The sequence below is a fragment of the Salvelinus namaycush genome, chromosome 6, assembly GCF_016432855.1.
Source record: "Salvelinus namaycush isolate Seneca chromosome 6, SaNama_1.0, whole genome shotgun sequence".
NCBI classification, from domain to species: Eukaryota; Metazoa; Chordata; class Actinopteri; order Salmoniformes; family Salmonidae; genus Salvelinus; species Salvelinus namaycush.
Genome location: NC_052312.1, coordinates 46947213 through 46971142, shown reverse-complemented (window position 1 = coordinate 46971142; position 23930 = coordinate 46947213). Strand labels below are relative to the sequence as shown.

General features: G+C 44.6%; 1 protein-coding gene across 1 annotated transcript in view; it reads right to left on the bottom strand.

Annotated features, from left to right (window-relative positions):
- LOC120050102 (ATP-binding cassette sub-family C member 9-like) overlaps positions 1-23930 on the bottom strand; it is a 59715-nt gene that overhangs the window by 19103 nt on the left and 16682 nt on the right. The window contains exons 9-29 of the mRNA XM_038996743.1: positions 23479-23643; positions 22870-23025; positions 19723-19857; positions 19286-19448; positions 17563-17603; positions 17106-17248; positions 16818-16926; positions 15581-15688; positions 13955-14027; positions 12141-12246; positions 8684-8785; positions 7895-7979; positions 7598-7678; positions 5602-5739; positions 5237-5362; positions 4857-4959; positions 4412-4767; positions 2640-2803; positions 1940-2009; positions 981-1138; positions 754-846 (exon numbers count right to left, since the gene is read on the bottom strand). Coding sequence (XP_038852671.1) covers positions 754-846; positions 981-1138; positions 1940-2009; positions 2640-2803; positions 4412-4767; positions 4857-4959; positions 5237-5362; positions 5602-5739; positions 7598-7678; positions 7895-7979; positions 8684-8785; positions 12141-12246; positions 13955-14027; positions 15581-15688; positions 16818-16926; positions 17106-17248; positions 17563-17603; positions 19286-19448; positions 19723-19857; positions 22870-23025; positions 23479-23643 — 2675 coding nt within the window. The remainder of the gene's footprint in view (positions 1-753; positions 847-980; positions 1139-1939; positions 2010-2639; positions 2804-4411; positions 4768-4856; positions 4960-5236; positions 5363-5601; positions 5740-7597; positions 7679-7894; positions 7980-8683; positions 8786-12140; positions 12247-13954; positions 14028-15580; positions 15689-16817; positions 16927-17105; positions 17249-17562; positions 17604-19285; positions 19449-19722; positions 19858-22869; positions 23026-23478; positions 23644-23930) is intronic.

The following is a 23930-nucleotide window of genomic DNA, read 5'->3' as shown; positions in this document are numbered from 1 at the left end:
TTTGAACCCGGCGTCTAGACTGTGTTAGCCCGCACGTCTCCAGGTCCCAGGCCTGGTCATGGTTCATAGAACCTCCGTGAGACAAACACTGAAGTGGGATGGTTTCAGGACTGGACTATCGTGCCTGAGGATGTGAGTTGGACCATGGCTGCTACATAGCTAAGTGACATCTAACATCTAACATTGGACCAAGAGAGAAAGAGAGAGAAGCCACGGTGCTGCCAAGATGAGGAAGTCTTCAGGGAGGAAGAGGCTGTCTGAGGGGTAGTAACCGTGAGAGCTGTTTAATGCTGGATTACCACGATTCTGGGGAAAAGGAGGAATGTTCGTGAACTGTTTAGAGTGGGATTCATGTAATTGTGGATCAAGAGAAAGATTAGGGTTTGTGATATCCTCCTTCCTCCATGAATGACTGGTTCTGGATGGGTTGGAAGAGTTCTAGATGAGATTCAAGTTGTTTAATTCACACTAATATTACATATAAGCAAAGGAACTAACCTTCAGTGTCAACAAATCCAGCACTTTGTTTCGAGTTTCAGATGGCTGAGTACAGTGTTACTGCCTTCCTAAAACCTATAAGTGCTTCTTGAGTATGTTGTGTAACGATGCTCTGGGCAAAATTTCCACTCTGTCACTCTGTCTGTGTGTGTGTGTGTGTGTGTGTGTGTACATGTGTGTGTGTGTGTGTGTGTGTGTGTGTGTGTGTGTGTGTGTGCATATGTGTGCATATGTGTGTGTGTATGGTACACTGACCTGAATGCTCGGATGGTGGTGAGTCCCTCTGCAGTCTCAGAGAAGTGGCAGAGCAGAGGAAGCTGGGTGGAGTCATCTAAGTCCTGAAGGTCCCTGAGAGAGAAAATGAAGAAAAGTCTGGACAATGTGGAAACAGAGACGAAAGCACATGGAATATATACTTTTTCTGATACTGTAAAGGAAACTACATTGAGCTGAAATGGACCAGGTCGGCCCAGTGAACTCACTTTGAGGCGACCCGGAAGTACTTCTGTATAAAGTAGAAGGACACAGCCAGAGGAACCAGAGCGATGAGGAAGCTTGGGGTGACGAACGCTATGACCCCGATGGCTGACAGGCAGAGCAGAGTGGAGCGGGTCAAAGACTCCAGGGTAGGAGGGATGTGCTGGAGAAAGGGGGGATAGAGAGAGAGAGAGGGAGAGAGAGAGGGGGGAAGAGAAAGAGAGAGAGAGAGAGAGAGAGAAAAAGAGAGAGAGAGAGGGGGGAAGAGAAAGAGAGAGAGAGAGAGAGAGCGAGAGAGAGAGAGAGGGGGGGGAAGAGAAAGAGAGAGAGAGAGAGAGAGAGAGAGAGAGAGAGAGAGAGAGAGAGAGAGAGAGGGAGAGAGGGGGGAAGAGAAAGAGAGAGAGAGAGGAGATTGTATCATGTCAGTGCTACATTTCTGACCTACGCTCTGGACCTCAATGTCGTCCTCTTTAACGATCTGAGGTCACCTGAGGGACGTAATGACATGGGACGTGGACTCATCTCATCAATGGACTAATTCTGACGCCTGCAAATGACTGATAAACTCTTAATATTTGTGTGAGCTGTAATCTTAAGGCTACTCAGGGCAAGGCCAGCTGGAGAGCAGCACTGGAGTCTGTCCAATCACACCATGGCCAAAGACAGATCCTTCATCAGACAGCTTCATGAGTAGAGGATTCCCACAGTACTCATTTAACATTTAAATGTTTGTCATTTGGCAGTCGCTCTTATCTAGAGCGACTTACAGGAGAAATTAGGGTTTAGTGCCTCGCTCATTGGCACATCGACAGATTTTTCACCTAGTCGGCTGTGGATGTGAACCAGAAACCATTTGGTTACTGTCCCAACACTCTTAACCGCTAGGGTACTTTACCCTAATACTCCTGACTGAAATAAGTCAACAGATAAATCTACTGAGGGTGAACATCCTTTTCAGAATCACCTGATCTATGATGTTGGTGTCAGCTGAGAAACGGTTCAGGATCTGGCCCAAGGGGGTCACGTCAAAGAATCTGAAAAGAGATTCAAAATATATATTATTTCAAATATTAGTCTGAAAAATATATAAAATAATATAATTTAAATTAAAAAACATCGTAAATTATTCAACACATTCTTTCTGGTTCAACTATATTCAGTTCCCTTCTATTTAAACACGGATGATGTCATAAAGAGTATAAGAATCTGTTGGTGAGGTGTGTCGTGGGTACCTGATGGGTAAGGTGTGTCGTGGGTACCTGATGGGTAAGGTGTGTCGTGGGTACCTGATAGGTGATGTGTGTCGTGGGTACCTGATGGGTAAGGTGTGTCGTGGGTACCTGATAGGTGAGGTGTGTCGTGGGTACCTGATAGGTGAGGTGTGTCGTGGGTACCTGATAGGTGAGGTGTGTCGTGGGTACCTGATGGGTAAGGTGTGTCGTGGGTACCTGATAGGTGAGGTGTGTCGTGGGTACCTGATAGGTGAGGTGTGTCGTGGGTACCTGATGGGTGAGATGTGTCGTGGGTACCTGATAGGTGAGGTGTGTCGTGGGTACCTGATGGGTAAGGTGTGTCGTGGGTACCTGATAGGTGAGGTGTGTCGTGGGTACCTGATAGGTGAGGTGTGTCGTGGGTACCTGATAGGTGAGGTGTGTCGTGGGTACCTGATAGGTGCGTGGATGATCTTGTTGAGCAGGTTGTGGTGCAGGTTGGTAGCAGCAGACAGACCCAGGAACTCCACAGTCAGAGAGGTGATCAGACACAGGGCTATCCCCGCTCCACACAGGATGATAAACACTGGCACATAGTAGGAGTCAGGCAGACCAGCCTAGTAACCACATAATACACCACAAAGACACATAGTAGGAGTCAGGCAGACCAGCCTAGTAACCACATAATACATCACAAAGACACATAGTAGGAGTCAGGCTGACAAGCCTCGTAACCACATAATACACCACAAAGACACATAGTAGGAGTCAGGCTGACCAGCCTAGTAACCACATAATACACCACAAAGACACATAGTAGGAGTCAGGCTGACCAGCCTAGTAACCACATAATACACCACAAAGACACATAGTAGGAGTCAGGCAGACCAGCCTAGTAAAATACACCACAAAGACACATAGTAGGAGTCAGGCAGACCAGCCTAGTAACCACATAATACACCACAAAGACACATAGTAGGAGTCAGGCTGACCAGCCTAGTAACCACATAATACACCACAAAGACACATAGTAGGAGTCAGGCAGACCAGCCTAGTAACCACATAATACACCACAAATACACATAGTAGGAGTCAGGTTGACCAGCCTAGTAAAATACACCACAAAGACACATAGTAGGAGTCAGGCTGACCAGCCTAGTAACCACATAATACACCACAAAGACACATAGTAGGAGTCAGGTTGAGCAGCCTAGTAAAATACACCACAAAGACACATAGTAGAAGTCAGGCTGACTAGCCTAGTAACCACATAATACACCACAAAGACACATAGTAGGAGTCAGGCTGACTACCATAGTAACCACATAATACACCACAAAGACACATAGTAGGAGTCAGGTTGAGCAGCCTAGTAAAATACACCACAAAGACACATAGTAGGAGTCAGGCAGACCAGCCTAGTAACCACATACTACACCACAAAGACACATAGTAGGAGTCAGGCTGACCAGCCTAGTAACCACATAATACACCACAAAGACATATAGTAGGAGTCAGGCAGACCAGCCTAGTAACCACATACTACACCACAAAGACACACAGTAGGAGTCAGGCTGACCAGCCTAGTAACAACATAATACACCACAAAGACACATAGTAGGAGTCAGGCAGACCAGCCTAGTAACCACATAATACACCACAAAGACACATAGTAGGAGTCAGGCTGACCAGCCTAGTAACCACATAATACACCACAAAGACACATAGTAGGAGTCAGGCAGACCAGCCTAGTAACCACATAATACACCACAAATACACATAGTAGGAGTCAGGTTGACCAGCCTAGTAAAATACACCACAAAGACACATAGTAGGAGTCAGGTTGACCAGCCTAGTAAAATACACCACAAAGACACATAGAAGGAATCAGGCTAACCAGCCTAGTAACCACATAATACACCACAAAGACACATAGTAGGAGTCAGGCAGACCAGCCTAGTAACCACATAATACACCACAAAGACACATAGTAGGAGTCAGGTTGACCAGCCTAGTAAAATACACCACAAAGACACATAGTAGGAGTCAGGTTGACCAGCCTAGTAAAATACACCACAAAGACACATAGAAGGAATCAGGCTGACCAGCCTAGTAACCACATAATACACCACAAAGAGACATTCTGTCAGATAACAGGATTTCAACAAGCCTTACTCACTTCCACTAACACTGAGTACTGGTAGTGAAAGGTGTTCATATCTCACCGCTGAGTTTGTCTGATTGGAGAAGACAGCTGCTGCAGAGGCATTGACAAAGTCTCTTGTAACATTTCCAAAGTCTGGGGCATATCCATTAGCATCGTCATAAGCAGTCCCATTGACTGGGACATCGCTATTAGCAGTCCCATTGACTGGGGCATTGCCTTTAGCAGTCCATTCGGCCAGCCAGTAGTCGATGGCGACCATGACGGAGTGTTTCAGCAGCTTGGAGAAGACCATGAGGAAGACCATGAGGAAGCCACCAGAGGACAGGTACTGCCAGCACACCCTCCACGGGATCTTAGAGCGCCGACTGGTGGTCATCGACATGTTGTCGTCATCTTCCTCCTCCTCTTCCTCCTCTGTCAGGGAAGAGAGAATGAGGGACTATTGTCATATGTTGTAATAGAACTGAACTTGTATGAGATACAGTGTTGACAATGCATTTCACCTTCTTCGTCATCGTCGACCTGGTTCTTGGCCTCTCTGGAGTAGAAAGCTCTTCTCAGGGTCTTCCTCTCCAGAGCAGTCTGACAGTTATCAATCTCAGTGTCCTGCAGTACAGATACAAATGTTGTTTGGTTGGTTGGCAGGTAAATTAGCTACACTACACATTACAGACCAGAGGAGGCTGGTGGGAGGAGTTATAGGAGGACAGGCTCATTGTAATGGCTGGAATAAATGGAATGGTCAAACACGCTGTTTCCATGTGTTGGCTCCGTTCCATACCAGCCTTTACAATGAGCTCCTACACGTCCTCCTATAACTCCACCCACCAGCCTCCTCTGTTACAGACAGTCTGTCAGTAGGAGAGAAAGAAGTGAAAATGACCTTCTCTAGTTCCTGGTCCTGTCTGTTCATCAGGGTCTTCCAGTGTTCATACAGCTCTACATCATGAGTCTGAATGTCCTTCAGAGTGCCTTCCCTCAGCACTGAGCCATCCTTCATGGCTATGATCTGGGACACAGAGTCAAATCAGGACCCTTATAAAGAAACCGTCTCAGGGTAGGAATGCTGATCTAGGATCAGGTCCCCCTGCCCCGTCCGTGTAATACTCTTTATTATGATCTAAAAGGAAAAACTGATCCTATATCAGCAGCATTCCTACTCTAAGATGCTTTATGAATACAGACCCAGTGCAAATGGTAGAGAGTACAGTGAGAGAGGAATCCACACCAGACTGTTGAGATGCTCACCCAGTCAGCGTGGATGAGGTACTGCAGTTTGTGTGTGACCAGGACCACGGTGCGTTTATCATCCTGTAGGAACTTCAGGATGCCCTCCTGCATCAGGTGGTCACTCAGGTGGATGTCCAGTGCTGAGAACGGGTCATCCTGAGGGTAATGGTCAGAGATCAGGGGTCAGAGACAACATAAACGATCCAATCAGATCAGAGCGTATCAGAGTGAAAGATGTGGATAAAATTATGTTTTTTTTAACAGGAGATCATCCTTTATTCATATTAAGTTACAGCACGTTTAATACACAGGTCTCAGATGACTTCAGAACATACAGTCAATCAAACCTAGCTCCCAGAGGACCCCAGAACCTGAATAAATGCCAATGTATTACCCTAGGATGAACTAGTCTGTATACTGTACAGCACTGAGACACGTAAACAGTCCTGAGGGCAGAAGGTCTGAGATCATCAGACACAGCATGATAGACACCTCATTAGGAGACAAGACGTCATAAAGACGTACTTAGCTAATAGATGTTGCTTCTAGCTGGGTGTTCACTCTGCCGTCCCACTGTGTATTAATACAGCACTTTAGAGTGGTATTTCCTTATTTGGCACAGTGTGAGCTGAGCTACGTATGGAGAAACGTGCCGGGTCCTATCCCATGACAGCCAGAGATGCTGTATCAGGGGCGGGGGTTAGACGTTTAATTAACAGTTGCCACAGGAAATGATGTGGGAACACAAACACATGATGACATCACACAGGAGTTGGAAGAAACGGGATGTAGAGATGGACATAGAGTTGTAGCAGCGAGAGACGGGAAAGTGTGTGTGCGTGTACGTGTGTGTGTGTGTGTGTGTGTGTGTACGTGTGTGTACGTGTGTGTGTGTGTGTGTGTGTGTGTACGTGTGTGTGTGTGTGTGTGTGTGTGTGTGTGTGTGTGTGTGTGTGTGCGTGTGCGTGTGCGTGTGCGTGTGCGTGTGCGTGTGTGTGTGTGTGTGTGTGCGTGTGTGTGTGTGTGTACGTGTGTATGTGTGTACGTGTGTATGTGTGTACGTGTGTACGTGTGTGAGTGTGTATATGGCTAGCCAGGCCAGATGGCAGAGCAGAGGGATGCCTGTGAAAGGCATGACAACTCTTGTCAGCAGTATGGTATGGTTACAAGAGAGGCCTGCGGACAGAGAGCCGTCCCACCTGCTGCTCCTCCCGTTCCCATACAGAGGGAGGCTGGCTGGCCCTCCCTGGATCTCCCTGGCTGCCTCTGAAATCACACCCTATTCCCGATATAGTTCCATCCTTACTCACATAGAGAACACCCTAGAACACCTAGAGAACACCCTAACACACATAGAGAACACCCTAGAACACCTAGAGAACACCCTAACACACATAGAGAACACCCTAGAACACCTAGAGAACACCCTAACACACATAGAGAACACCCTAGAATACCTAGTGAACACCCTAAAACACCTAGAGAAAACACCCTAAAACACCATAGAAAACCCAGAGAACACCCTAGAACACAGAGAACACTGAAGAATACCTATAGAACACCCTAAAACACCTAGAGAAAACACCCTAAAACACCATAGAAAACCCAGAGAACACCCTAGAACACAGAGAACACTGTAGAATACCTAGAGAACACTCTAGAACACCTAGATAACAGTCTAGAACATAGAGCGAACACCCTAGAACACCTAGAGAACACCCTAGAACACCATAGAAAACCCAGAGAACACCCTAGAACACAGAGAACACTCTAGAACACCTAGAGAACACTCTAGAACACCTAGATAACAGTCTAGAACACCATATAACACCTAGAGAACACCCTAGAACACCCTAGAACACAAAGAGAACACCCTAGAACACCCTGGCTCTGTCTGACTATTCTGAGAAGGCATCCTTGAGTGAGAGCTTCTAGCCTCTTCCAGTAAACTCAATAGGAAATGGATCCTCTATTGAAGTCAATAGATAAAGCACTTTATCATTCATTGACTCACCAGGAAGACTATGTTGGTGTTCTGGTAGAGAGCCCGAGCCACACATATCCTCTGTCTCTGGCCTCCACTCAGGTTGATGCCCTGGGAGAAAAACACACCGTTAAGAAGACTAGCCAGGTACACAAAGGAATCTGACACAAATCACTGTTCACTACTAGTTCTTGGTATAATATGCCATTGTGTCTAAGGTAAGATATGGGGCTTGTGCCCAAAAAGATGGGAATAGACAGTGATATAAAACCACAGTAATAATGAGGTGATTATAATAATGTAATAATTTAGCCAGTGTTTCAGTACCCTCTCTCCGATCTCCGTCTGGTCTCCGAAGGGCAGGAGGTCTACATCAGGCTGCAGGGAGCAGGCGTCAATCACAGTCTTGTATCTGAGACACACAGCAGGGCATCAGACAGACAGACAGACAACACCCTCTATTAAGACACAGTTAGAAACATGGCTGCCTTGGATACTAAGGGATTCAACAGCCAAACAGTCCTCATCAGAGAAGAGATATAAGCCAGCATCAGCCTCAAGAGGCATCAAGAGTGATAGCAATCTGATGGACCATCTAATTAGTGTCATTAAAAGTACATCTCAGCTGATGCATGACCAAGTGAATTAACCAAACACAAACATTGATCTAGTCTTAATTACATTGATGAATGGTGTTGAGGAGCAGTAGAGAATACAGTAGAGAATAGTACAGTAGAGTAGGGTACAGTAGAGTAGGGTAGAGTAGAGTAGAGTACAGTAGAGTAGGGTAGAGTAGGGTAGAGTACAGTAGAGTAGAGTACAGTAGAGTAGGGTACAGTACAGTAGAGTAGGGTAGAGTAGAGTAGAGTACAGTAGAGTACAGTAGAGTAGAGTACAGTAGAGTAGGGTACAGTAGAGTAGGGTAGAGTAGAGTAGAGTAGAGTAGAGTAGAGTACAGTAGAGTAGGGTACAGTAGAGTAGGGTAGAGTAGAGTAGAGTACAGTAGGGTAGAGTACAGTAGGGTAGAGTAGAGTAGAGTACAGTAGAGTAGAGTACAGTAGAGTAGGGTAGAGTAGAGTAGAGTGGAGTAGGTTAGTGTAGAGAGTGGTGTTTTACCTCTGTTTGTTGAAGGGACTGCCAAACGTGATGTTATCCTCCACGGTGGCATTCAGCAGCCAAGACTTCTGGGTAGCGTAGCCCACAGAGTACCTGTTCTTACTGAGGCATTATGGGAAATGGAGGCAGAAGAGAGAGAGCTCAAACTACAAACATGGAGATAGGGGAGGGGGTAATCTTTGGGACATCAACACTGAGGCACATCAAGCGGTGAGTGGGGGAAGTGGGTTTAGGTTTCTAACACAGGTTAATGATGAGGTGGAAGAGTTGAACCAAAATAACAACAATGTGCTGGGAGTCCAGTTTGTTGATCTTGTTGGATGTGCAGCAGAACTACCCAAAGACCCAAAGGATATGCTTGAGGATAAGAGCATTATGTGTCTGAAGGCACAGTGCTTCGTGTACCATTGTGTACCAGTGTTCCCACCACCATATGTTAGCCTTAGCTGGTTATTAATGGCTGAGTAATTGTACGATATAAGAGAAAGAGAGAATGAAGACGTTAGCTGTGGGTCATGCACACTGACCAGGATGTTGGTCTCTTTGTGTACAGTATTCCTATTGTCTCCTGTTGAAAACATACTGTGGAGGCGAATCCACAGTGTCAAAATATATCTCTATCCCTATAACTGCCTTTTCAGTCAGTTTCTTCAGACCCAGACTCCCAGCATGGAAGCACACAAACACTCCACGACTCACTCCACGACCAGCTAGTAGCAACTCAAAGATCACCATGACTGAGGAATGGAGGGATTGAGGGAGGGATATAGGGAATGATGGCAGGGGAATGGAGGGATTGAGGGAGGGATATAGGGAATGATGGCAGGGGAATGGAGGGATTGAGGGAGGGATATTGGGAATGATGGCAGGGGAATGGAGGGATTGAGGGAGGGATATAGGGAATGATGGCAGGGGAAGGGAGGGATTGAGGGAGGGATATAGGGAATGATGGCAGGGGAATGGAGGGATTGAGGGAGGGATATTGGGAATGATGGCAGGGGAAGGGAGGGATTGAGGGAGGGATATAGGGAATGATGGCAGGGGAATGGAGGGATTGAGGGAGGGATATAGGGAATGATGGCAGGGGAATGGAGGGATTGAGGGAGGGATATTGGGAATGATGGCAGGGGAAGGGAGGAAGGGGGTGACGGCAGGGTCCCTTCAGAGGAAGTTTAAAAAGGGGTACCTCCTGGTTTCTTCAAAAGACCGGTCCGTCTCAAAACAACTGCAAGTCACGTTCAATGTGTTAGAGTCCGTACAGCCAGATAGACACAACCACCTCGACTTCACCTTCCTTTACACATGAAGAGCTGAAACCACACGCACACGCGCCTGTGTGTGTGTGTGTACAGAGTCGCGTATGTGTGTTCAAATGTAAATCTAGCAGAAGTGTCCTTACAGTAAAGACCTGCTTTGTAGGGCAGCCCTAAAACTGTGTATCGGGGCAAAGACATTTTTGACAGAGAGCCAAGAGTCAATTTAATCCAGCTTTATCTACAGAATGACCTCCCTCAACAGTGCAGGCATACTGTCATGATACTGTCATTGTCTCAGGCCCAGGGCACTGTCTGCTCTAACAGTGTTATGGCTTCTCCTAGAATGATGTAGGTCTACATGAGGGTGGGTGGGATTCAGTGCGGATAACAGCGTCTGCTAAATCAACCATTCTCAACCCAGTCCTTGGGGCCACTAGTCCTTTCACATATTTGGTGTTTATTCAAAACTAGCCCGCCTAAATGATTCAACAAGTCAACTAATAGCCAACTGACTTAAGTGTTGAGACCAAAATGATTCAACTAGTCAACTAATAGCCAACTGACTTAAGTGTTGAGACCAAAATGATTCAACTAGTCAACTAATAGCCAACTGACTTAAGTGTTGAGACCAAAATGATTCAACTAGTCAACTAATAGCCAACTGACTTAAGTGTTGGGACCTAACTTATTCATATGGTCAACTAATAGCCAAATGACTTGTAAATGTAGAATGTACTGTACAGGGGTGAGATGGGAAGAGTAAACCCCAGAGGGAGAAAATACCTGTTGGCCTCGTGCAGCATCTCACTCACAGGCAGTCTGATTTAGATAGAAAACAACCACGACAGAAGACAGAACACAGACAAGGCTGAGGTTAGTGTCTACGGCCCGTGATGACTACCTGTTCTGCTATGGTACTGACTGGCACCTTCGTTCGCTCACATAAGAGTGGCTTCATTTGGCAGGTCAATTTCATTTTTGGATTACTGCTAAGAAGAGCAGCCGTTATGGTTCTAAACAGATTGAGGAGACATAGTGGTTCTAATGGTAACTGTGGTACACCATCAGTATCATAGAGAACTTAAAAGAACTACATGGACCATGTTTCATAGCAGTGTATGAAGGGAGAGAAGTGTTTAATAGATTGATAGGGTATATTACAGCTTATTAACAGGCTGTGACTTAATGGAGAACAATGAAATCAACGGTTACTAAACCTACAACAAACTAATACCACTGTTTTCATTCAATCTAGCTCAAAATGAAAACCTTCCAGTCAGAAGTGTATTATTCATTCAATAACCCAATCAAATCTAATTCAATTATACAATTGAACACTTCCTGGACAAGCAACCACGCTACCCAGCCAATATGTCCTTGGCAAGAAAATGCTGCAACGCCCAGTTCGTTAGCAATTAGCATGTGTCTGTTCTTCTGCTCACGTTTCAATCTAAATGCTAATGCTAAGAATGCTAATCAGAGATCCATCTCCAGAACATCACAGACAACCCAATCTTAATTTGATGTTAGCGTACATTAATGTGAGTGCAGATCTCAAATTAAGATTTGGCCCTAGGAGATGGACATAGAGTTTCTGTTTTGTTGTAAAAAAAATATGAATGACAGAGATATGTGAAGACAGAGAGTTGAAAATGAAAAAGTCCAGTTTTAAAAGTGATGGTGACTGTGAGGTTGTGTTATAGAGATGAGTAGATAGATAGATGATGTTAGACAGTCAAAGTTCAGGCAAAGCTGACACCAGCAAGCAGACAGTGAGCGATGTACAGAGAGACAGAGGAGCAGCCAGCTCTCCTTCCATAACAACCACAGCCACAGAGACAGAGACAGACACAGACACAACCAGGACACAGGAAGGACTATACACAGGACCAACAAGATGGAGGGTGGAATGGCTTCTTATTCCACAGATGAAGGCTTTGAATAGCACTGGTGGAGAAGCACAGTGAAACACCCATTTCAAATGGACTTAATGGACGAGTCTGACAGCTAGTCAACTTTAGAAAGACACAACGATCCCAAAACGAGACTGAGACGGATAAAGAGGAAATGAGATGTGTGTCCATCTTGGTATTTGAGTGGACCTCAGCATGTTCAGTACCTAATAAAGATGAGGACCCCAGAGATTTACACCCTATTATAGACCTTCTAACATGTAGCTTATGCCGGTTGGTACCACTCACTTGCTCCAGTAGACCTTTCCACTGAGGGTCTGCATCTCTCCCAGCATGGCCAGCAACAGGGACGACTTCCCACAACCCACCTGGCCCACGATCATGGTCAGCTGACCTGGAGATAAGACACAGAACAAGAAGACACTATATAAAGGTAAGAAGACACTATATAAAGGTTAGAAGACACTATATAAAGGTTAGAAGACACTATATAAAGGTAAGAAGACACTATATAAAGGTAAGAAGACACTATATAAAGGTAAGAAGACACTATATAAAGGTTAGAAGACACTATATAAAGGTTAGAAGACACTATATAAAGGTTAGAAGACACTATATAAAGGTTAGAAGACACTATATAAAGGTTAGAAGACACTATATAAAGGTTAGAAGACACTATATAAAGGTTAGAAGACACTATATAAAGGTTAGAAGACACTATATAAAGGTAAGAAGACACTATATAAAGGTTAGAAGACACTATATAAAGGTAAGAAGACACTATATAAAGGTAAGAAGACACTATATAAAGGTATGAAGACACTATATAAAGGTTAGAAGACACTATATAAAGGTAAGAAGACACTATATAAAGGTAAGAAGACACTATATAAAGGTTAGAAGACACTATATAAAGGTTAGAAGACACTATATAAAGGTTAGAAGACACTATATAAAGGTTAGAAGACACTATATAAAGGTAAGAAGACACTATATAAAGGTAAGAAGACACTATATAAAGGTAAGAAGACACTATATAAAGGTTAGAAGACACTATATAAAGGTAAGAAGACACTATATAAAGGTTAGAAGACACTATATAAAGGTTAGAAGACACTATATAAAGGTTAGAAGACACTATATAAAGGTTAGAAGACACTATATAAAGGTAAGAAGACACTATATAAAGGTAAGAAGACACTATATAAAGGTATGAAGACACAATATAAAGGTTAGAAGACACTATATAAAGGTTAGAAGACACTATATAAAGGTTAGAAGACACTATATAAAGGTTAGAAGACACTATATAAAGGTTAGAAGACACTATATAAAGGTAAGAAGACACTATATAAAGGTATGAAGACACTATATAAAGGTTAGAAGACACTATATAAAGGTAAGAAGACACTATATAAAGGTAAGAAGACACTATATAAAGGTAAGAAGACACTATATAAAGGTAAGAAGACACTATATAAAGGTTAGAAGATACTATATAAAGCATTAGAGACAACAGATTGTTCTATGTCAATCTGACATTGATAATTTCTGTTACAGCCCTGGTTAAAGCTTAAAAGTAGGATAGGATGTTGGGATATCTTTACACTCTCAATTTAGATCAGTCATGTTTCCACATCAGTGGAGGCTGGTGGGAGGAGTTATAGGAGTATGGGCTCATTATAATGGCTAGAATGGAGAATGAATGGAATGGAGTCAGTCATGTAGTTTCCATACGTTTGATGTGTTTGATACCGTTCCATTTATTACATTCCAGCCATTACAATGTCCCTGTCCTCCTATAGCTCCTCCCACCAGCCGCCACTGTTCCACATATCCTCCATAACACTTCTACTCCCTCAGCTGCAGCAAATAGTGGTCTACCAGGACCAGCCTATCCTGTTTGTCTTAGCAGACTAGCTGTCATATCTGACGGGCCACTGGCCATGAGGTCATAGCAGGGAGATACTACACTGTCACACACACACGCACAAACACACACACACACAGCTGGTGTTAGATATACTACACTGACTGTCGACGACCTCCTAAACAGGACGCAGCCTGGCGTTGCCATGGTGTTCCCAGCAGGATCGGGTTACCTGTTGGAATGCAGATGTTGATGTCGGACAACGTTGACAAGTTGCTTCCCCATGTGAAGAATCCCCTGTTCACCTGAACAGGATACAGTGGGATTAGTAGGCTGACAGAAAAGCATGCGACATGGAGCCTACATGTTATGGTTTGCAGCAGGTGGTTTACATATGTATGTGTACATAGAAATAATGAACCATTTAGGTCTTTAAGGCAAATATAATAGCATGTTTACATAGTTATGTTGTGTTTTATGTCTTGTCTGATTCTACTGTTTATTATAGCCAGTAATCCCCCCTCCCTTCCATCCCCTACAGCAAAACCACACAAGATCTGAGATTCAGTGACACAGAACTAATAAATACAAGTTCAAAATGAAAGACAGACGTCTTATTACCGCTGAGAAAAGAGACTTGGTCAATTAAGTTTGTAAATAGACAGAGCGGATGTTACGGGGGTGAGGACCAGAGGGGATGGGGAGTCTTGAAAGGGAGGCAGGGATAGGGGTAGAGAGAGGTAGAGAGGGAGTGGAGGAAGATAGGGGTAAGCTGGGAGGCAGAGATGGGGGGGATAAGATGGAAGAGAAGAGAGAGGGAGGAATAAAGAGGGAGAGAGAATGGGTGATGAGACAGAGCGGAAGACAGAGCGGCAGAGAGAAGGGGTGATGGGAGACAGCGAGGAAGACAGAGCAGAGCGGCAGAGAGAACGGGTGATGGGAGACAGAGTGGAAGACAGAGCGGCAGAGAGAAGGGGTGATGGGAGACAGCGAGGAAGACAGAGCGGCAGAGAGAAGGGGTGATGGGAGACAGAGAGGAAGACAGAGTGGCAGAGAGAACGGGTGATGGGAGACAGAGAGGAAGACAGAGCGGCAGAGAGAAAGGGTGATGGGAGACAGATAGGAGGAGAGGAGGGGTGATGGGAGACAGAGAAGAAGGTAGAGAGGCAGAGAGAGAAAGCGGTTGAGATGAGAGAGGAGACAGAGAAAGAAGATTTATCTGGTTCACACACAGCAGCAGCCCATTAATTCGACCCTCAAACCCTCTTGCTGCCCCCAAGCTCATTAACAGACTGCCTACAATAATGCTGTGGGTCCACAGGGATAGCAACAGGATGTGGACCCCAAAGAGACCAGAACAGGGGCTGAGAACATGTCAGTTAATGACACAGGGCACAGGGTTCTCTGTTCTCATGAGAATCCCCTGCCTCTGACTCATGATGTGGGTCCTGAGAGTTTAAACTGTCGGTAAATGTTGACTTCTCCTCAGGGTGTGTTTCACACAATGGACAGGCCAAGAGATGAAACATCTGCTGTGAGAGATAGACCATGTTAACATCTGTGGTGTCACGTGTTACTAGAGTGAATGACCCGGGCGGATGTGACAAAAAGGCCAGTTTAAAGGTTTAATGACAACTGTCAGACTCTAGCTCAGAAGCCTCTGCGTGTGTACGTGTCTACGTGCGTGCATGTGGCTGCACATGTACGTGAGCTACAGCTTGTCTGTGAGTTGATAGCCTACGTGTCTGTTCCTGTGTCCGTGCATGCAGTCAGCGAGTGTGTGCGGTGCTGTGTGTGTCACAGGTCCTGAGAAGAAGGGCCAATGAGCTTGTTGAGGTGTTGAACTTTGACCCCTGACCTTGACAGCCACGTCCTCAGTCTCGTTGGGTCGCAGTGGTCTGCGTGCTGGCTGCTCATAGCTGTCCATCTGGTAGAGCAGGGGCTGCTTCCTGTTTATAGCCTTGGTCTGGAGAGAGAGAGGTAGGGAGGGGGAGATGGGGAGGGAGAGGGGAGAGGGAGGGAGAGAGAGGGAGGGAGGGAGAGGGGAGAGGGAGGGAGAGAGTGGGATGGAAGAGGGAGGGGAGAGGGAGGGAGGGAGAGGGGAGAGAAAGGGAGGGAGAGAGGGGAGAGAGAGAGGGAGAGAGGGAGGGATAGAATGAAAGACAGAAATGGGGAGAGGGAGATGGAGGGTGAGAAAAAGAGAAAGAGAGTTGCATTCAGTGATAAACTTGGCCCCTCATCCGCTGTAACCTCCAGGGAGGACCCCCTCTCAGACCCTGACTGAGACTGTCTCCAGAGGGAGCTTCTTATCCCCTACCCCTCATCCCCAAGACATCCCTCCCTCTATCCCTTCGTCCCTCCCTCCCTCCCTCCCTCCCTCCCTCCCTCCCTCCCTCCCTCCCTCCCTCAGCCCTAAACAAATGGCTCCTCCATCTCACACTAACCCCTCCACCACTTGGTCTCCCTCCACTCCTTCTGAGGAGTCCAACACAGAAATAAACCTGTCAAAGTCCAGAGAACAGCTGAAGACGAGACTAGCAGCAACCAGCTACTTAACGACTCCTGGTTGAGATTCCCCATTAAACACTGCTGCTAGATTGACACGGTGTGTAGTTACAGTTACTCCTTCTACAGAGACCAGATCTGCTCTGGTCAAACAGACACTTTCTCTGCAGTTCCACCAAAAGCTTGAAGTTAGAAACACATGTTGGCTCTGAAACGTGGTCAGATGAAAAGCATCATAGCCATCATATCATCCTGATGAGTCCATTAGCCGTGTTGGGAGCTGTCGAAACCCTGTAGTAACACAGTAGTAGTTCCATGCTGGCTGTAAATGAATAGCTCCTGGATTAGGCTCTGTGCTGTGCTGGCTGAATGGCTAGCATTAGCTGCTCTGGCAGAGGGACAAATAAGTAATTGGGTCATGTTCATTAGGGACCAAAGTGAATAAACAGACTGAAACGCTAAGAGACTACCTTGAAAAACACACCATTTAGTTTACATTTTACTTCAGTGTGCCCTACTAAACACGACTCGGCCTGTATTGGGGCAGTGTTTGGTAATAGTGATGGTGGTGTGTGTGTGTGTGTACTCACCGCCCCAGGGTGTTTCTTACAGGCCTCTAGGGACACAGACATGTCTCCGTTCCTCCAGCTGTCATCGCCAATCTCATCGCTCTGCAGGAACTCACCCAGCTTCTGGACGCTGTGGATAGGACATGATATGATAGGACACACGAACACACACATACACGCGCAGACACACACACGCACACACACACACACATAAATAACCCTTCTATGATAAATAAGATTCCGGCAGATTGTCTATCTGGTAACTATCCAGTATTCAGTATCCCTGGGCGTCCTCAGTAGGCCTCTCACCTGACCATGGCCTTGACTGCGAAGCGGACCACGGTGGAGAGCAGGAACAGTGGGGTAACCAGGATGTGGAAGAGGGCCAGAGCAGCGAAGGCCTCCGAGGAGCTGGGTTTGGACTTGTTGATCAGGGCGTGGCTGACAAACGTCTGACAGAGACACAAAGGGACACACAGTTCGGTACTCAGTTCGGTATTGTTACCAGATTTCAGAGCTGGCAAAACACTAGCTAAAATTGGCCGGAAAATGGCCTGCAGGATACAGGAATGATGTGGTCCCGTGTGGCTCAGTTGGTAGAGCATGGCGCTTGCAACGCCAGGGTTGTGGGTTCAATTCCCACGGGGGGACCAGGGTTCAATTCCCACGGGGGGACCAGGATGAATATGTATGAACTTTCCAATTTGTAAGTCGCTCTGGATAAGAGCGTCTGTTAAATGTAAATGTAAATGAGAAACCCTCTTACCACAAGCACAGCAGCGATGGGGATAGCAGCATTCATGAAAACTGGGGAGGAAGAGAGGTCATGTTATGTAACAACCAAGAGCATTTGGAGAGAACAAAGACATTTTCAAACTTCAAAGCTCTTAAGTCAAACTGAGCCCCAAATATAAATGAGGACAGAATATAAGCAATGTGAGTGTCTTACTGGACAAAAGGAAGGGGATTTCACAGCTCCAAAGAAAGGATGTGATAGCTATTATAAAGTAACGGAGGAGGGCTGTGTGTCTTATTGGAGGTGTAGAGGGCCACGGTGTGTGTGTCTCACTAGACATGGAGGTGTAGAGGGCGAAGATGTGTGTGTCTCACTAGACATGGAGGTGTAGAGGGCGAAGGTGTGTGTGTGTCTCACTAGACTTGGAGGTGTAGAGGGCGAAGGTGTGTGTGTGTCTCACTAGACTTGGAGGTGTAGAGGGCGAAGGTGTGTGTGTCTCACTAGACATGGAGGTGTAGAGGGCGAAGATGTGTGTGTCTCACTAGACATGGAGGTGTAGAGGGCGAAGATGTGTGTGTGTCTCACTAGACATGGAGGTGTAAAGGGCGAAGGTGTGTGTGTGTCTCACTAGACTTGGAGGTGTAGAGGGCCAAGGTGTGTGTGTGTCTCACTAGATATGGAGGTGTAGAGGGCAAAGGTGTGTGTGTCTCACTAGACATGGAGGTGTAGAGGGCGAAGATGTGTGTGTGTCTCACTAGACATGGAGGTGTAAAGGGCGAAGGTGTGTGTGTGTCTCACTAGACTTGGAGGTGTAGAGGGCCAAGGTGTGTGTGTGTCTCACTAGACATGGAGGTGTAGAGGGCGAAGGTGTGTGTGTCTCACTAGACATGGAGGTGTAGAGGGTGAAGGTGTGTGTGTCTCACTAGACATGGAGGTGTAGAGGGCGAAGGTGTGTGTGTCTCACTAGACATGGAGGTGTAGAGGGCGAAGGTGTGTGTGTCTCACTAGACATGGAGGTGTAGAGGGTGAAGGTGTGTGTGTCTCACTAGACATGGAGGTGTAGAGGGCGAAGGTGTGTGTGTCTCACTAGACATGGAGGTGTAGAGGGCGAAGGTGTGTGTGTCTCACTAGACATGGAGGTGTAGAGGGCGAAGGTGTGTGTGTCTCACTAGACATGGAGGTGTAGAGGGTGAAGGTGTGTGTGTGTCTCACTAGACATGGAGGTGTAGAGGGCGAAGGTGTGTGTGTCTCACTAGACATGGAGGTGTAAAGCGCGAAGGTGTGTGTGTGTCTCACTAGACTTGGAGGTGTAGAGGGCCAAGGTGTGTGTGTGTCTCACTAGACATGGAGGTGTAGAGGGCGAAGGTGTGTGTGTCTCACTAGACATGGAGGTGTAGAGGGTGAAGGTGTGTGTGTCTCACTAGACATGGAGGTGTAGAGGGCGAAGGTGTGTGTGTCTCACTAGACATGGAGGTGTAGAGGGCGAAGGTGTGTGTGTCTCACTAGACATGGAGGTGTAGAGGGTGAAGGTGTGTGTGTCTCACTAGACATGGAGGTGTAGAGGGCGAAGGTGTGTGTGTCTCACTAGACATGGAGGTGTAGAGGGCGAAGGTGTGTGTGTCTCACTAGACATGGAGGTGTAGAGGGCGAAGGTGTGTGTGTCTCACTAGACATGGAGGTGTAGAGGGTGAAGGTGTGTGTGTGTCTCACTAGACATGGAGGTGTAGAGGGCAAAGGTGTGTGTGTGTCTCACTAGACATGGAGGTGTAGAGGGCGAAGGTGCGGAGGCTAGTGAGCTCCTTGCCCCTGGTATCTTCTACACTGTCACAGAAGATGTTCTCCCAGGCGTACAGCTTCAGCAGCTTGATCCCCTTCAGAATCTCTGTGGTCTTCTTCAGACGCTCCGTAGACTGGTCCTGTCAGAAGAGGGCGATGCCTTACTGAAGATTTCAACTACAAAATAATATGAATATTTTCTCATTTCATCTCTTTTTAAAGGCTATTGTTTCCTTATCATATACTGTTTCCCTCATCACAACAGAAAATAACTGAAATCACTCAAATGTAGGCTATTCATTCATGGTAAAGCTTGCAGGTTCATATCTAAAGTGACAGTGAAACTACGATCTAAGGGATTGGTGCAGGCAGTGTTCAACCTGAGTGGCTCAACGTGAACAGAGGGTGACTCACCAGGGTGCTCTTCTGGGTGTCAGCCAGCTTGGTAGCGATCAGGTATTGGACTGGAGCCAGCAGCACGATGACTGAAGCTCCAATCAGAGCACTGGTCCCCAGCAGGTAGTACAGCAGGATCACGCCCATCACAATCTGAGCAGGAACACAACACAAAGATATGAGGGATATATTGGGGAGTTATTAGAGATATATTAGGGAGTTATTAGGGAGTTATTAGGGATATATTAGGGAGTTATTAGGGATATATTAGGGAGTTATTAGGGAGTTATTAGGGATATATTAGGGAGTTATTAGGGATATATTAGGGAGTTATTAGAGATATATTAGGGAGTTATTAGGGATATATTAGGGATATATTATGGAGTTATTAGGGATATATTAGGGATATATTATGGAGTTATTAGGGAGTTATTAGGGATATAGTTGGGATATATTATGGAGTTATTAGGGAGTTATTAGAGATATATTAGGGAGTTATTAGGGATATATTAGGGATATATTATGGAGTTATTAGGGATATAGTTGGGATATATTATGGAGTTATTAGGGAGTTATTAGAGATATATTAGGGAGTTATTAGGGATATATTAGGGATATATTATGGAGTTATTAGGGAGTTATTAGTGAGTTATTAGGGAGTTATTAGAGATATATTAGGGAGTTATTAGGGATATATTAGGGAGTTATTAGGGATATATTAGGGAGTTATTAGGGATATATTAGGGAGTTATTAGGGATATATTATGGAGTTATTAGGGAGTTATTAGTGATATATTAGGGAGTTATTAGGGATATATTAGGGATATATTATGGAGTTATTAGGGAGTTATTAGAGATATATTAGGGAGTTATTAGGGATATATTAGGGATATATTATGGAGTTATTAGGGAGTTATTAGTGAGTTATTAGGGATATATTATGGAGTTTTTAGGGATATATTAGGGAGTTATTAGGGATATATTAGGGATATATTAGGGAGTTATTAGGGAGTTATTAGGGATATAGTTGGGATATATTATGGAGTTATTAGGGAGTTATTAGAGATATATTAGGGAGTTATTAGGGAGTTATTAGGGATATATTATGGAGTTATTAGTGATATATTAGGGAGTTATTAGGGAGTTATTAGGGATATATTATGGAGTTATTAGGGAGTTATTAGGGATATATTAGGGAGTTATTAGGGAGTTATTAGGGATATATTAGGGATATATTAGGGAGTTATTAGGGATATATTAGGGAGTTATTAGGGAGTTATTAGGGATATAGTTGGGAGTTATTAGGGATATATTATGGAGTTATTAGGGAGTTATTAGGGATATATTAGGGATATATTATGGAGTTATTAGGGAGTTATTAGGGATATATTAGGGATATATTAGGGAGTTATTAGGGAGTTATTAGGGATATATTTGGGAGTTATTAGGGATATATTATGGAGTTATTAGGGAGTTATTAGGGAGTTATTAGGGATATAGTTGGGAGTTATTAGGGATATATTATGGAGTTATTAGGGAGTTATTAGGGATATAGTTGGGAGTTATTAGGGATATATTATGGAGTTATTAGGGAGTTATTAGGGAGTTATTAGGGATATATTAGGGAGTTATTAGGGAGTTATTAGGGATATAGTTGGGATATATTATGGAGTTATTAGGGAGTTATTAGGGATATATTAGGGAGTTATTAGGGAGTTATTAGGGATATATTAGGGAGTTATTAGGGATATATTATGGAGTTATTAGGGAGTTATTAGGGATATATTAGGGAGTTATTAGGGATATATTAGGGATATATTATGGAGTTATTAGGGAGTTATTAGGGATATATTAGGGAGTTATTAGGGATATATTAGGGATATATTATGGAGTTATTAGGGAGTTATTAGGGATATATTAGGGAGTTATTAGGGATATATTATGGAGTTATTAGGGAGTTATTAGGGATATATTAGGGAGTTATTAGGGATATATTAGGGATATATTATGGAGTTATTAGGGAGTTATTAGGGATATATTAGGGAGTTATTAGGGATATAGTTGGGATATATTAGGGAGTTATTAGGGATATATTATGGAGTTATTAGGGAGTTATTAGGGATATATTAGGGAGTTATTAGGGATATATTAGGGATATATTATGGAGTTATTAGGGAGTTATTAGGGATATATTAGGGAGTTATTAGGGAGTTATTAGGGATATATTATGGAGTTATTAGGGAGTTATTATGGAGTTATTAGGGAGTTATTAGGGATATATTAGGGATATAGTTGGGATATATTAGGGAGTTATTAGGGATATAGTTGGGATATATTATGGAGTTATTAGGGATATATTAGGGATATATTATGGAGTTATTAGGGAGTTATTAGGGAGTTATTAGGGATATATTATGGAGTTATTAGGGAGTTATTAGGGAGTTATTAGGGATATATTAGGGATATAGTTGGGATATATTAGGGAGTTATTAGGGATATAGTTGGGATATATTAGGGAGTTATTAGGGATATAGTTGGGATATATTATGGAGTTATTAGGGATATATTAGGGATATATTATGGAGTTATTAGGGAGTTATTAGGGAGTTATTAGGGATATATTAGGGATATAGTTGGGATATATTAGGGAGTTATTAGGGATATAGTTGGGATATATTAGGGAGTTATTAGGGATATAGTTGGGATATATTAGGGAGTTATTAGGGATATAGTTGGGATATATTATGGAGTTATTAGGGATGTATTAGTGATATATTAGGGATAAATTATTGATGCGTAATATTACAGTCATATTGGTACTGGCAGATAATGGCTTAAAAAATATTTACTTGTTAACCCATATTCTGAGACAAAATCATCCTTTGGCGTCCACTTTAAGATCATGTTGTTGGCCGGATCATACATAGAGACTATGTCCAGATAGATTGTATCTTAACAGCATGGCACAACCTGCACTTATGTCAAATTGACCTCAAAAGTTTTTTGTTGTTGTTGCATTTTAGCTAACACTAACGCTTTTACTAACCTTAACCTAATTCTCCTAACCTGCTACGTTAATTCTCCTAACCTACTGCGTAAATTCTCCTAACCTGCTACGAAAAGTACATTTCGACATAAGCTGAATTCTATCTAGTCAAAAGCCACCTGCACTGGCATGGCCCAGAGGTTGGGACACAGGAAGAGGAACCACATGAGCTGGTTGGTTTCTATGGCAACCAGGTTGTTGATCTGGCCCAGGGTCATCTCTCCCATGGACATGTTAGAGGTGGACAGACGCAGGATCTTGTTGTAGATCATCGCCTAGGAAATGGGCAGGACAGAGGATATTAACAACCTACTAGATACAGTACATTCACTTCTGTGACTGTCAACGGCTGTCCCGATTCTCCACCTTTGTGACTGTCTACGGCTGTCCCGATTCTCCACCTCTGTGACTGTCTACGGCTGTCCCGATTCTCCACCTCTGTGACTGTCTACGGCTGTCCAGATTCTCCACCTCTGTGACTGTCTACGGCTGTCCCGATTCTCCACCTCTGTGACTGTCTACGGCTGTCCAGATTCTCCACTTTATTTTGCACCTCCCCACTCCCCGTCATGAATTGAACAATGGCAGAAACTCCCGTCAGCCAATGACTACACCAATCTAATGCTTTTAAATCTATGACAGAGACTGAACAAGTGAACACTTTGGGTAAAGGATGGAGAATCGGTGCCGCAGTATCCTACAAATCCCAGAATCCTCCAGTCAGTCACCAGCAGGGCTCCACGGAGGTTGATGCCGGTCTCTATGGTGACATAGTAGGAGGCCTGTAGGAAGGTCCGCTGTAGCACCAGGGCCAGGAACAGCAGAACAGCCAGCACTGACGTATTCTGGAGCAGCTCGTTGGACGACATAAAGTAGACCTCGAAATAGGGGACCTGATAGACAGTCACACACACACACACACACACACACACACACACACACACACACACACACACACACACACACACACACACACACACACACACACACACACACACACACACACACACACACAGTAGGTTAGAGCAGATGTAGGGGACGGTAAAAAGCAAGACCTGACACTACCCAGACCCCGTCACTACCCAGACCCCGTCACTACCCAGGCCCCGTCACACACAGAAGGACAGAGAGTGAGAGAGTGTGAGATGAGTGAGGAATTTTCCATGTCACTCAGAAATGC